General features: G+C 58.6%; 1 protein-coding gene across 6 annotated transcripts in view; it reads right to left on the bottom strand.

Moving 5' to 3' along the window:
• TLN1 (talin 1) overlaps positions 1 to 14,802 on the bottom strand; it is a 128,992-nt gene that overhangs the window by 33,034 nt on the left and 81,156 nt on the right. For all 6 annotated transcript variants that reach the window (XM_034788117.1, XM_034788119.1, XM_034788118.1 and 3 more), the window contains 14 exons: positions 14,138 to 14,432; positions 13,485 to 13,651; positions 12,078 to 12,206; positions 10,574 to 10,687; positions 7,814 to 7,927; positions 7,414 to 7,548; positions 7,172 to 7,300; positions 6,842 to 6,944; positions 6,162 to 6,370; positions 5,611 to 5,730; positions 4,817 to 5,014; positions 3,813 to 3,952; positions 1,199 to 1,292; positions 741 to 830 (listed from right to left, as the gene is read on the bottom strand). In XM_034788117.1, the coding sequence (XP_034644008.1) occupies positions 741 to 830; positions 1,199 to 1,292; positions 3,813 to 3,952; positions 4,817 to 5,014; positions 5,611 to 5,730; positions 6,162 to 6,370; positions 6,842 to 6,944; positions 7,172 to 7,300; positions 7,414 to 7,548; positions 7,814 to 7,927; positions 10,574 to 10,687; positions 12,078 to 12,206; positions 13,485 to 13,651; positions 14,138 to 14,432 (2,037 nt within the window). The remainder of the gene's footprint in view (positions 1 to 740; positions 831 to 1,198; positions 1,293 to 3,812; positions 3,953 to 4,816; positions 5,015 to 5,610; positions 5,731 to 6,161; positions 6,371 to 6,841; positions 6,945 to 7,171; positions 7,301 to 7,413; positions 7,549 to 7,813; positions 7,928 to 10,573; positions 10,688 to 12,077; positions 12,207 to 13,484; positions 13,652 to 14,137; positions 14,433 to 14,802) is intronic.

A 14,802-nucleotide genomic window follows, 5' to 3' on the forward strand; every position in this document is an offset into this window, starting at 1 on the left:
CCTCTCCGCTGCTCTGGGAGGCCAGACCGTCTTCCCTTGTGCCCTGATGGGAACCAGCCTGCTGATGCGGGGCTGTGACAGGCCCAGGAGGAGAGAGAGGCCTTTAGCACAAACTTCTGTGCAGAGGTCTTATCCCTCCCTGCACTGCAGGGTACCAGGCACACTGCGGGCACTTCGGGGAACAGCAGGGACAAGATGCCCTGGATAGAGACGTGCAGTCCACCTAGAGGAAAATGCGTCCCTGCCCCGGAGCTCAGCCAGGCCATGGGACCAGCAGCCCAGACCCTGTGTTCAGCAGGGTGGAAGGGGTCCGGGCACCCAGGAGCACAGGGCAGGAGAGACCCCAGACACCGACAGAGACTGGCACGAGGAGAACAGGAGAAAAGCCAGCCTTGCACTGTGGCTGGCCCAGGCCACGAAGGGCCAGAATCCTGGAGGGGTTGGTCTCTGCACAAGAACCTGAGCCCCTGGAGCATTCCCTGGGCTGCCAGGGACAGGCAGAGCCTGCATGGGCGAAATGGCAGATGCCTGGACATAGGGTCAGAGCAAGTCACGGCACCTGGCAAGCAGCAGGGAGCAGGAAACCTGCTGGGAGCGACCAACACAAAGGGCCTTCCCAAATACCCACCGTCCCGCTCCAAGCCCCAGCTTCCCCCGAATCACCTGTCCACCCCCCACACCCCAATCCACCTCCACCCATGCACCATGTGCCCCCTGGGCCTCCATGTCCCCAACCTCACCTTGGAGTTCTCCATGACGCTGTCCAGGCAGTTGAAGTAGGACATGTCGTTGACAGCCTGGGTGGGGTTCTCCAGCAGCTCCCGCACCGTCTGCAGGGGGAGACATGTCAGAGCGAGCAGCGGGGGGACAGAACAGTGAAGCTGAACGTCCCCCCTCGTCCTCCATTCCTGACTGTTCAGAGCCCCAGCCAGGCCCCCCCAATGTGATCACTAGTACAACCTCTTCCAGCAGGAAGGACTCAGGGATCCCATGCTCCGCGCCACCCCCAGCACGTCCCCCCGCCTCGGGCATCCCCCCACCACCCCCAGCGCGTCCCCCCCGCCTCCGGTGTCCCTGCCACCCCCGCTCTCCCAGCGCGTCCCCTGCCTCGGGCGGCCCCCTGCCACCCTCAGCTTTCCCAGCACATCCCCTGGCTTGAGCGGCCTCCCGCCACCCCCAGTCTCAGGCGGCTCCTCACCTCCAGCTCCCGCAAGGCGTTGTCACACTCTTTCTGGCCCGGAGCCTGCTGGGTGCACATTGTGATCAGCTGGTTAATGCTGTCGGTCACGGCTCTGCAAAAACAGAGGAGAGACACTCAGGGGCCGCCTCAGCACCACCAGCAGGGGGCACTGCAGGTTGGGGGGGCAGGAATCCTCGCAGCAGGAGGCACTACAGCACCACAGTGAAGAGACTGGATCGGGGTGAGCCCCGGGCAGCTCCAGACCTGACTGAGCCCCACGGATGTCAGGCCTGGCCTCGGCTGTTTGCTAAGCTTTGCGTTGTCCAGTCCCCAGCACCAAGCGCATCGCAGACAGAACCTGCCTTCAGGAGACACACCAGTTCCCTTTCTGCCACCCTCCTCGCAGTAAAAGTCATCACCTTGTGAGCTGCTCTGCGGAGAGCAAACTGGCCGTGGCCATGTACGTCAGAGCAGACCTGGCTGAGGCGGGACTGCTCCATCGAACTCACATCTCTGGCACACAGGGTCTGGCACTTCAGAGCGGTGAATGTGTGCAAAGCCATGGCCTACCCAAAACGTTCTTCCTAAGCTCCCCCAACCAGAGATCTGGGGCTACAGAGTCAGAGCAAAGTGGAGTTGAGCTTTTGGACTGGGCTTCGCTCCATGACCTTCACCTCACCCATGATCCAGAACAAGGGGGTATTTTTCATTCTGCCAGATGGAAGCAAGACTGCTCCCCCAACCGCACCGGGCCCACCAGCACAGACCATCATCCACTTCCCACATCGTCAGCATTGGCCAGTCCTTCCCAAAGCTGGAGTAACCATCCCTACTGTGAGCACCAATTAAACCCTCACTGGATCAGCAAACTGGCCCAGCTGGACGCAATTCCCCGACTGCTACAACACTGGGATCCCGCACGGCGTCTCTACCGAAGCAGCTTACTGAGGTTCACAAAACCATTGACAAGCTGCCACCAAGTCCCTCCTAGGAGGTCGTTACAAGAGCCACACTCCCTGCCTGGGTGAGGAGTGTGCAGAACTCCTCAAGCAACATGAAGCAAGTGGCGATTCAGATATCCCCACGCATCTTTAGATGATGTGAACGTTCCTAGCAGAGCAAGGTGAGAGCAGGGTACCATGGGATGGAACACGTGATGTCCAGCTGCAAAGGGCGCCATGAGAGAGGCTGGCGCTGCTTAGAACCCTCCAGCTAAATGCCACCACCCAGGCTCTCCAGACAGCTTTGCACACCCCGCCGAGCTGGATAAGGACAGGAAGGCTGAAGGAGGTGAAGAAACAATGGCGGCAATACAAACAGCACTACCGCAAACCGAAGGGGACTCCCAGCCTTTCACCGCAGCAGAAAGAGAATGGGTGATCCCAAACAATGCAAACAGGTACATCTCTCCTGAACTCCTGGAAAACCTGGGGAAAGCTATGGCGAGCCAGCTTCGTATCTAGAGTCAGTCAGCAGAACAAAACACCTGAAAACTGGAGCAGAAGAAAAGCGACAGCCTTGCCAACACCGGAGAAAGATCCCTGCCTTGCCACCACTTATTGCCCTGCCTCTGCTAAGCCGCAGGTACAAATATCCTTCACAGAACTGCCCCCACCCTCGCTATCCTGGGTGCAGATCAAGCAGGTTTCAGCTCAAATTGCCGTGCCGGTGATGAAGTGCTGGCACTCAGCACCGGCACGGAGAATGGCTTCCAGGCCCGGCAGAAGACAGGTGCGGTGTGATTCCTAGATTTTCCTGCTGCCTAGGACAGGACCTGACACACAGGCCTCCTGTGCAAACTGTCACTGGTCCTACAGAAGTGGGTTGTGTGACTGTGGGCCTGTTGCTGTGAGGCAGTCCGTTTCAAGATTCACTTGGACAAAAACACAGCTTCTGGGAGTCCAATAATGGTCTGTCCTCAGGGCCCAAGTCTAGCACCGACACTTCAGTGACCGTCCCAGCACCACCCCCTGGCATTGTATTTATAGAGAACACAGCCGTCTGGCAGTGCCAGACAGGGACTGCAGGCGTCTAGAAGTCCTAAACGCTAACATAACAGAGAGGCCTAGGGTTGTGGAAGGGGGAGACAACCTACTACCAAAAAGACAGTTTCAAGCTGCTTCCACCTACACCAAAACAGCCAACGAACAGCTTCCTGGAGGGGGACAGGCTGGTCTATGACCCAGAGCCTGTGTATCTAGGTGTTACGATGGCCTGAACCATGACTGTCAAGGAAAAGCTCATCGAGACTCACTGAAAATACAAGAAACAAACTGATGAGCAGCCAGTTGGGTCTATGCGGGAAGCCCAGGTGCAGACCCTGCCTTGTGCTGTCCCGGAGCAGAGTTCTGCTCCCCGCCGTGGCACTAGCCGACACACTGGTGAATGAAGCCAGCAGGCTGCAACTGTCGGCAAGGGCTGCCTGGTCTCTCGTAGCCTTGTACAATCCCTTCTCCCAGTGATTCAATGGCTCAGACAGACTATCTGACTGTCTATGTAGAGGCAAATGCAATATATACACACTGGGTGCCTGATTGCCCAGTCAGAGGGCCCTGGCTCTGCGGGCACTCGCCTGTCTCCCTCCCTATGGGGCTGGACAGCCGGGCACCAGACTGTGAATGGCATCTCCTACCGTGCAGCGGCCGCCAGCTGGTTCTTGAGGTTGGGGGCAGCGGGGTCTGCGGAGAGCGCCTTAGCCGCCAGGAGCAGCTTGCTGGAGGACATAGAGATGCTCTTCAAGTTCGACACCACCTGTGCTTGGTCCTCCTTATTCTGCAACCAGCCAAGAGACCCACCAGTCACCCTTGCAGGTCACTCAGAGCCAGCCCTGCTCAGCCACACCTCCTGCCCCTGCCCACACCCCCAGGAACCCCTGCCTGGCTCAACCCACCAGCTGCCCTACCCAATTCAAGCAGAACTTGCTAATGCCCTCTACCACCAGCCAGCCACCCCTTCCCAACTCCGCAAACAGCCCAACCGCCAGCTCAGTAACCCACCAGTCACACCGCCATCCGGCCCAGGCACTGAATAGACAGCCAGGCACTGCATCAGCCTCTCACACCAACCCCCCAGCCATCCCTCCTACGGCCAAATGGCTCTTCAGCCAGGCATTGGAGAGCCAGCCAACCCCGCAGCCAGTCACTGCATCAACCACCCACGCCAACCCCCGAGCCAGCCACCCACGCCAACCCCCGAGCCAGCNTGCATCAACCACCCACGCCAACCCCCGAGCCAGCCACCCACGCCAACCCCCGAGCCAGCTAGCCACCTATGCCAAACCGCCAGCCATCCCACCTACGGCCAAATGGTTCTTCAGCCAGGCACTGGAGAGCCAGCCAACCCCCCAGCCAGCCACTGCACCAACCAACCCCCAGCCTTCCCACCTATCTGCCGAACACTCTTCAGCCATCCAGCCCAGGCACTGACTAGCCAGCCAACCACCCCCGGCCACTGTAACAGCCGCTTACAGCCCAGCCACCCACTGCCAATCAGCACAGCCAGCCAGCCGCTCACCCCAGCACCCAGCCCACCCCAGCCAGACACCTACTGTACCAATTGCTCCCATAACCCCTCCGCCAACCAACCCACCCATTAAACTCCCCCTGGGCCGGTCAGCGGCAAGGCGCCTGCTCTTACCGGGGACTGGCCAGCCATCTCCACGCCAGCCTCCAGGAACTCATTGAAGTCCTGCCCGAATTTGCCGGAAGACCTGGCCAGGTCCTGGGGGGTGCCCCGGGAGGCCTGCACCAACTCGTTGGCAGACTGGTTCAGCCCAGCTGCTGCCTGGTTCAGCTGGCTCTGTGCCTCCTGGAAGCTCTTGGTGCTGGGTGGGAGCTGGGAGCAGAGACAAGGTGTTGGGGGGGACGACACACAGGAGGGGGAGGTCACAGCCACAGGTATCCAAGCCCTGCTCCCTCTGGGCAGTGCAGGGAGTCCTAGAGATGGGGCACACGTCGATTCCAACAGCAGGGGCTGGCGGCAGCACAGACAGCTGGCCAGTGCCCACGCGCTGCCACCGCCTGGCGTGCCAGGAGTGTGTAGCTGTGCTGGGCAAAGCAGCCTCGCCGCTCAGACGACTGAGCAGTGCCTGGCCGGGGGGGTCTCAGCAGGGCACGTTGCTCCTAGTTCAGGGAGCTTCCCACTGAAAACATCCCCTGAAACGTGGCCCAGGGCGGCGTTGGCTGGTGCGAGGGGCCCCACCCTGCAGGACCTGGGCTGGGCGCTTCAGACCGCAAGCTTCTTGGTGCTGTGAACGTGTCACTGTGGAGGGGAAGTGGAGCTGAACCTCGGGGAACGTGTGTCAGAGCGAGCAGCCAGCTCCCCCCGTGGGGCGGGGGCCCCTCCTGGACTGGCTTGCAGGGAAGGATCACACCCAGCCCCATGGCAGGAGGGATACAAGGAGCATCTCCAGCTCATCTGGCTGCACTCACCGACTCGGCCAGCAGCTTCTTGCTGGCCTCGCTCACGGTGCGAATGGCGGCGTCCACGTCCCGCTGCCCCGGGAGGCAGTTCACGCAGCGGTTCAGGGCCTGAGACACAGCCTTGGCCACCTGCCAGGAGACAGGGACAGTAAATCGCACATGAGCATGCCTGCTCCTCCCTTGTACCCCCTTCTCCGCAGACCTGTCCCTCGAGGGTGAGTGGTGGGCACCTTCCCTCAGCCCCACTGCTGGGGCCAGGGAAACCCTCAAGCCCACAGTGCCTGGGGATTGGGGCTGGAGGAGGCTGCTGGGAGCCCTGCACTCCCCTGGGCCAGGCGCTGCGGGCTCTCGGGGGGGCCGGGCTGGGGGCTGCTGGGGGCCCTGCACTCCCCTGGGCCAGGCGCTGCTGGCTCTCGGGGTCGCCCGGCTGGGGGGGATGCTGGGGGCCGGGCTGGGGGCTGCTGGGGGCCCCGCACTCACCTGGGCCAGGCGCTGCTGGCTCTCGGGGTGGGCGGGCTGGGGGGGGATGCTGGGGTCCGGGCTGGGGGCCCCGCACTCACCTGGGCCAGGCGCTGCTGGCTCTCGGGGTCGCCCGGCTTGCCCACGCCCTTGCGCGCCTCCTCGATGAGGTTTCCGGCTTTATCCATGACGTCGCCAGCGCACTCCAGCATGGCACTCTGCACTTGGGGGTCGGACGTGTTGGCTGCGACGCCGCGGGCAGCCTGGCTGAGCGAGCGCAGGGCCTGGGCCACATCCCGGGCAGCGATCCCTGGGAGAGACGCGAGGCATTGACCCAGCGTGCAGAGAGCCTCCCTGACCCACAGCCACCAGGGGACCCCTCCCCTGCTCAGACATCCCTTGTGCAGGCAAGGATCGGCCCCTGCCCTAGGCGGCCCAGAGCTGGACAAGCCTTCCCATTTCCCGACCACGGGGCCAGCTCTCCCTCCCTTCCCCATGTCTTCCATCCGGGCCCACAGGGCCGGCCCCTTTCCCCTGCCTCCCCCATCCGGGGGGCTGGATGGTACAGTATTCCTGCCCACAAACACTGGTCACAGCCATCACATTTACCTTCCTGCTGTCACCCTACGCTGATACGACAGGCTGTCACCCCCAACGTGAGCCATCGAGGGCACATGTGCACAGCTCCCATCACTGGGGCAGGGCTGTACAGGGCCACGAACACAAGGCAGGCCTGGGCCTGGTCCCCTGCCCCCAGGCTTGGAGGGCTCTGCCCTGGTACCTGTATAGTTCTCGTTGCCCTGGGCCACCTCCCCCAGCAGCTGGGCGATGGCGGAGCTGACGGCCTTCGTGCTGTTCCCCAGGTCCTGGGCGCACTTCTCCATCTGGGGGCAACCAGAGAGGGTTCACCCATCACCCCACAGGACACCCCCTCCTACTCCTCACCCCAGCCCCTTACCCCCACTCCTTACGCCAACCCCCACACACCCACCCTCCTACCCCCCCTCCTCACCGCAACTGCCCATCAATCTCACCACCATCTCACAGCCCACCTGCTGTCCCTCCTCCTGCCTGGCCACCTACACACCCATCCACATCCCGGGGCCCTTACCGTCTCCCCCGGCAGGGGCTTGAGCTTTCCGTCTCTGGCAGCAGCCTTGGCTTCCTGCAGGTCTCGTTCCAAGCTCTGCACCATGCTGAGCGCCGTGTCTATCTCCAGGGGCCCACAGGTCTCCTGAGCCTGCAGCAGGAGAAAGGGACTGAGTGACATGGGCAGCAAACCCCGCTCCTGGCAGCTCTACTCTCCTTTCTCGGCTAGTGCCCTCCGGGGCAGGCCAGGGCGGAGCCACTTACCTTCTGGGCAGCTGTCCGGAGCTCGGCCAGGGCTGCGGCCAGATTCTTGGCACACTGGCTGAGCTGCATGGCAGAGGCCTGGTCCGCGATGGTGGGGACAGTGGCTTTGGCTGCAGCAACCATCTTCCCACCAGGCTGTGGGGTGGAAAGGATAAGCCATGAGAACAGGACAGGACAGGAGGCAGCACCTCCCATCCCATGCCCAGCAGAGCCCCTGCACTCTGGAGGGGCAGGCAGGGAGATCCCAAACCCAGGGGACGGAATCCACATGTCCTAAGCAGACAAAGCCACTCAGCTTGCCACCAGCAGAGGGTGAGGCCAGCCTGCACCAGAGACGAGGTGAGGGGAGTGCCAGGGCACAGGTCCCCATGCCAGCTGCAGGGGGGAGCCTGGCTGGTACCTGCAGGAAGTTCTGGCTGGCTGCGATGAGCGCGAGCTGAGCGCTGGGGCTATCTGGCTGGGACTGGCTTCCTCGCACGCCCTGTACCAGCATCGGGATCTGATCCGCCACCACCTGCAACCAGACAGGAGAGTGAGTCAGTGGAGAGCCCAGAGTGGGCAGCGTGAGTGAAACGCACTGCACGGTCAGGGAGCGGGCCCTACGACAGGCCTGGGGCAGAGCTGGGCTCCCTGAGCTCCTGCTCAGGACAGGCCATACAGAAGGGTGAACTGGTGCAGAGCTGGGACAGACTGTGCAGAGAGCAGAGTCGGATTCCCATGCCCTTCCCCAGCCAGGAGAGGCCACTCCAAGAGCAGGGACTCAGAGCTGAAGGCCAGGAAGGGACCAGCAGATCCCCTAGTCTGACCTGCTGCGTGGCACAGGCCCTTGAATGCCACCCTGGCCCCCGCCCGGAGCCCCAGAACTTGTGTGTGACTGAAACAGCTTCCGGGAAAGGCAGCCAGGCTGGATCAAGACACAGAGAATCCAGCACTGCCCACTGTGGGAGTTTCTCCCAGGGTCAGTCACCCTCGCTGTTAAACATTTGGGCCTTATTTCTAATCTGAGTGTGTCTGGCTTCAGCTGCCAGCTAGTGGTTCATGCTCTGCCTGTCTCCGCTAGGAGCCTTTTCTCCCTGGGGAAGGTAGTTACACACTGCAAGCAAGTCACCCCGTGACCTTTCAGCAGACTGAGCTCTGAGTCTCTAACTGGTCCCAGGATACGGAGTTAGTCACACCAGCACCACACACAGCGGTAAATTCATCTCCCTGCTCCCCTGTTTATACATCCCAGGATCACATTAGCCCTTTGTGCCACCGCATGGCACTGGGAGCTCATGGGCAATTGTCCACTGGGACACCAAAATCCTTCGCAGAGCCACTGGTTTCCAGGGTACAGCCCCTAGCTCTCGGAGGCATGGCTGCACTCCTTGCTCCTGGATGGAGAACTTGGCATTTGACTGCATTAAAACACATTTTGTTTGAGTGGGCCCAGCTTATGAAGTGACTCAGATCACTCTGTATGGCTGCCCCGTCCTCCTCATTATTTACCGCTCCGTCAACCTGCGTCATCTGCAAATTTTATCAGCAGTGATTTTATATTTACTGACAGATCATTAATAAAAATATCCAATAGTGTTGGGCCTAGAACTGATCCCCACAGAACCCCACCAGAAACTCCCCCATTCAATGAGCGTTCACCATTGACAACTACTCCTTGAAATCCACCCATTAGCCAGACCTTAGTCCATTTAACATGTACTTTACTGATACAACAGGGCTAATTTTTAATCAGAATGTCATGTGGTACAAAGTCAGACCCTTACAGAAGTCTCAGTATATTACATCTACACAGTTACCTCTCTCAATCACACTTGTAATCCCAACAAACAATGAAATTGGGTTTGTTTGACAAGACCTGTTCTCCACAAACCCAAGCTAGCTAACGTTAATTATGTTCCTGCCATTCAATTCTTTATCAGTTGACTCCCTTATCACTTTTCCACCATTTTGCCCAGGACTGAGGTCAGACTAACCAGCTAATAGCTACCCGGTCATCCCACTTGACTAGAGCTCTGAAATTTCCCCAGTATTCCAAAGTTTATTACAAATCAAATCAGCAAGGTCAGAGATCTCCTTCTAGGACGCTTGGGTGCACGTTATCTGAGCCTGCGGATTTCAACAGGTTCGTCCCTAGTGGATGTCGTCGAACATCCTCCTTAGTTATTAAAGGATTGGAAAGTACTTCCTCATCCTCGTGTGATATAAGTGAATTGGCCTGCTTCTTACCAGATACAGAATGTCTCCCTCTTCTGCATCATTCACTGTTTCACCATCTCCATTTACTAACGGGACTATGCCACTGCTAGGCTTTATTTTGCTTCCGATACATGAAAAATCTTTCTTACTGTCAGCCCTGCCACCCATGGATTTCTCCCTTTCTTTAGCTTCCCTTATCAATGTTGTGCACTTTACAACTTCCTATTTATACTGATTGCTATCTACTTCTCTTTTCTTCCAGTTGTTAATATATACATATTATTTCTAGTTGCTGCCTTCATTGCCCCCTTAACCAGGACAGCCTTTTAACCCAAGCTGTCTTATTTCATGTTTACGGAATTGTGGCTTTTTGGTTATCTAATAATGCCCCCCAGCCAACCAGCAAGAGGGTGCTCTGAGAGCAGGGTCCGCCCCCGTCCCTGCCAACCTGGGAGAAGCCATTCTGAGAGCAGGGATACCCCCCACAACCCTGGAGAAGTTCCTCCCACCCTGAGAGGGGGCACACCAAGAGCAGGTACCCCCCCAATCCCTCCAAACTGGGAGAGGCTGCTCCCTTCCCCCCTGCCAACCTGGGAAAGGTCACTCAGAGTAGGGATCCCTGCCCACATTGGGAGAGGCCACTCCCACCCACCCCCACGTGGGAGAAGCCACTCTGGGACCCCTAAACAGCCCCCCAGGCCTGGGCCGCAGGACTAAGATCCTGGCACCGCATGCTCCCTCCCACAGTCGGCAGTGAAATGCTTTCCATGGGGCACTGCAGCTCCCCATCCCCCCGGGGCTTCTCCTGTGCCCAGCTCTGACGCCAGGTGGAGCACGGGCTCAGTGTGCGCCAATGTCTGGCGGGGGCAGAGCAGCAGGCAGGGGAAGGGCTCGGTGGGGTGACCCTGCACTGCGACTGCTGGGACGGGGCGGCCAGGGGGATCGGGAACACCCTGCTCCTTACCTTGCAGCTCTGCACCAGCTGCTGCTGTGCAGCTGGGTTCTTGTTGGAGGCGGCGGCATGCTGCGCGGCGGCGATGGTCTGCGTGGCAGAGGCTGCAGCCTGCTTGGCTGTGTGCTGGCAGGGAGGAAGCAGCAGGTCCGTCAGAGCTGCCTGATGCCCAGGCTGCAGGGCACAGGGAAGGGGGCAGCCCACCCAGCAACCCCAGCCCAGGGCTCCCTCCTGCAGCTGGCCCTCTGCCCCTGGGGCTCTCGCCTGACACTGGGGAGCAGGAACCGCACTGCGCAGCTCTGGGGGCCTGGCCAGCACAGACCCTGCACTCTGGGGACACCACACCCCAGCCAGCTGTGGGTGAGACGCAGGCACCGGCAGAGCAGCCTATTCACAGAGCCACCCCAGGCCCTCTGGGCAGGGAGCCGAGAACCCATCCCAGTGTGGGGTGGGGCAGGAGGGGTTTCTCTGTGGGGTGTGTGTAGATCAATCTCTGATAATTTTTATATGACTTTACATTGTGCCTCTTTATATAACCTTGTGGTGGGTCTACCCACGTGTGACCTCTGTTTTCATGGGAATTTGTATCAAAGCCTCATTTAGAAACTTTGCATTGCCCTTGGTATAATATTATAGCCCCTAAGGATAGAATAAGATAGAAGAAAAATTTCTTTTTGCTAGCAGTAGAACAAGAGCTCTCCCCCCCCACCCCACTCTTAATCAATTGCCCTGTTGAATAAATGAGGTGTGGATGAACAAGGCATGGAAGGCAGCACCTCCAGACAGCCTCAACTGTTGGAAAGGGGCTGGAAGCCAGACCCAAGAACAATAAAACGTGTCAAGTGGGCTCATTAAAGACAAGCAGACATACCGAGGGCCTCGGGGGTTAGAAGCAAGCACCTTCTTTTGGAAACACCCTCTTCGCAGTATTGGGACAACACTCAAAAGAAAGCAGCACAAAGGACCAATGGACACAGACACAGAGTTTGAATCTGGTATAGATTTGCATAAGAGGAAAGCTGCTATAAAAGTGAGGTGTCTTGCAGAGGACCCCGGGTCTCGTCTTGTCAACATGGGAGCATCGATCCGGATCGGCAGAAGCCCGGCTCCACCCCCTCCCCCATCTAACTCACCTGGCCAGTGAAGTTAAGGGGAGCAACTAATTGGTAACAACAAAACGGAGTGTGTTTGTGTGTGTGTGTGAGTGTAAGTGTAATATATTATATGCATATAATACAGTGTTAATGAATACATGTATTACTAATAAATGTGGCGTTTTGCCTTATTCCCCCTGAAAAGATCCTGTGCAGTACTTTAAGTACAACATGTGTCGAGAGAAGGTGAGACTGTGCTCCCGAAAGCTGGGAGCTCCCGGATGCCAGAAGTCCCTGCCCCTTTGTCAGCCCCTCGACCTCCTGATCCTTCCACACAGAAACACCCCACCCCACTTACAGGCTCGTTCGTCACCTGACCCTTCTGCCACAGCTCCCTCCCCTCCCCGCCCCAGGCAGCTCACCTCCAACTTGTGCACAAGCTTTTTCTTGATGGCATTCTGAGCTGCGGCATTGGTCGCTATGCGGAGCCCCTCAGCCGCTTCCCGGAGCCGCTGCTGCTGCTCCTCGCTGTCTGGGTGGGCTGCAGCCCCCTGGGCAGAGCAGGAAAACCTTTCAAGTCAGATGCCTCCCAGACTGCACCCAGCAATCTCCCCCACCCTGACAGCAGCTCTGTATCTCACCCTTAGCACCAGAGTCCCCCCGCTCGGCTCACTACAGCACAAGAGCAGGGGTCTGCAATCCAAGCCCCAGAGGAGCACGATGCTTCTCCTAAAGAGGTCAGTAGTGAAAGAAGTAACGGCACTGCTATTCAAATGCCATTATTAGGTTTCAGAGTCAACAGGCCTATTGAGATGCATGGAAACAGTGCTCTGAGCCTGGCACAGAGAACCTCATGGACTGAGAAACAGGAATGAGCTCCTGCCTAAGGGTAACGGGGGGCTGCAGTTTCACAGCCTTGGGATCCCCGGCATGGTACAGCCTACAAAGAGAATACACCTGTATGTGTTCATATGAAATACGGCCATGTGAGTACGCCCACAAATCTATTTCTTAAAAATACCCTTGTCAAGTGAGCTCTAATACAACAGAAGTAAAGTGAAGTGCGACAATGTAAAGGCAAGTTAAGAACAAGTTCAAACATGTTTCAGTTCGAATTGCTCTTTACAAGTGTTTTAAAGTTTAAAAAAATGCTCTGTATATTAATAGTTATTAATATGGTATTTATGCAAATGTTAATTAAAATAATGCTTAACGTTAAATAGGCAATAAAAGGTAAAAACTGTAATTATATTAACAAAAACAAATATAGTAAAAAGTAAATTTAATGGTAATTAATTAAAGGAAGTTATAATTAATTATGCTAATTTTAGATTAGGCACATCCATCTGCCATCAAAGCAATTTTAAAAAACTTCTACCCATTCTCCTCATTTAGGGGCTAAAATGGGAGTACAAGGTTGTACCGTGAGGCCTGCCTGCTTACCTACCTACTTAACAGAAAACAGCTTTTAACTTTACCACTCACTGTCTCTCACAGCCGCCCCCCAAATGTCTGTAGCTCAAACCTTGAAGCATTCAGTTTAGTTTAATTTTAAATGACTAATCACAGACATTACAGGCTCAGGCCTGCCCAGAACAGGTCCTGGTGTACTCGCCCCTCTGCCCTGTATGCTGAATGCCTGACAGGGCCTGCCCTGCCCTCCCCAGGCCGCGCCATGCCTGCCCTCAGCCCGAGAGCCGCACTTCTGCTCTCTGCTACTCCTGGCACCAGGTCGGGGCTGCCTGCCCTGCACAGACCAGGAGCCACACTGGATTTCCAAAGGAAGCTCGAATCCTGCCCCCCCACCCCTTGCCCGGAGTGCTGCAGACCTTCGCTGCCTCCACCATCTTGGCTGTGGCGTCGGCCAGCATCTTGGCGGCACTTAGCAGCTTGCGCGAGTTCTCCAGGTCCGTCTCCCCCTCGGCGTCAGCTTTGATGGCATTTACAAGGTCAGAGGTTGCCTGAGCCAGAATACGAGCCTGCCGCACCATTTCCCCTGGGGACCAAAGGAAGAGCTGCCTGTCAGCGAGCCCTGGACATCGCCCACCTGCACACCACATGAGACTGCAGAGGGGTCAGCCGGCGCCCTCCACCCCGTCCTGGGACCGTGGCAGGGTCAGTCGGCGCCCCCGCACCCCTCGCAGCAGGGCCAGCTGGCACCCCCCCCCCGCCCCCCCCGGGACCGGGGCCGGGTCAGTCGGCCCCCCCCCCCCCGCACCCCTCGCAGCAGGGCCAGCTGGCACCCTCCACCTGCACCCTCACTGGCAGCTCTTCATGTCCCTGCACCCCACTCCTAGGCCATGGCAAGGTCAGTGCAGGCCTGGCAGAGACGGACCCTTCACCTTGTGAGATCACAGCATGGAGCAGGCTCTATGCCAGCAGCCCATGCGGGCCACCACCCTAGAAGATGCTGTTACCCTGTGATGGCCCCTCCCCAGCCCCACCCCCCCGCCCTGTGGTTCTCCAGGCCCCCGCCCCTCACCCGCGTCGCCCATGGAGCTGAAGATATTCTCGGTGACGTTGAGGATGGTGTCAGTGGCCTGGTCGTAGCGCCCGATGGGCTGCCCGCCGGTGGCGTGCTGTTTGATGTGCTGCAGCAGGTCGTTCAGGGCCTGCGTCACTGCTGTGGCTGCCACCCCCACCTGCTTCAGCAGCTGGTCGTCATTGGTGGCTGCCTGGGAGGCCTCCACACAGCCTTCCGCTGACTTCGCCACCAGCTTGCCAGCCTCAATCAGCTGCTCCTGGCACACAGGGGAGCTGATTGTGGGAGCCACCACCTGCAGGAGAAGGGGGAGACCACCAGCGCCGTTACTGACCCCGGCCCCACGTCCGCCAGCACTGCAGCACACACAGGGTTAATACTGCCCCCCTGGGTCCAGCACTGCAGCGCAGAGAGGGTTAATGCCCCCGGCCCCAAGGGGGTTCATTCAGTAAGGGCTTGGGGCCCCGGGACAGTTACAGACACAACAAAGGCCACGGGGCAGGGAGCTCTGCCAGCCCTGCAAACCCAGGGCCAGAGCAGGAGCTCAGTGCATCAGCCCCAGGTCCCCCTCCCTCCCATGAAAGCGGGGCAGCAGGAGGGGCTGGAGGTACCCAGGGCCCAGCCCAGTTAGAGCGAGCAGCTGGCGGACATCGGGAACTGGCCCT

Source organism: Trachemys scripta, chromosome 13 (assembly GCF_013100865.1).
Source record: "Trachemys scripta elegans isolate TJP31775 chromosome 13, CAS_Tse_1.0, whole genome shotgun sequence".
Taxonomy (NCBI): domain Eukaryota; kingdom Metazoa; phylum Chordata; order Testudines; family Emydidae; genus Trachemys; species Trachemys scripta.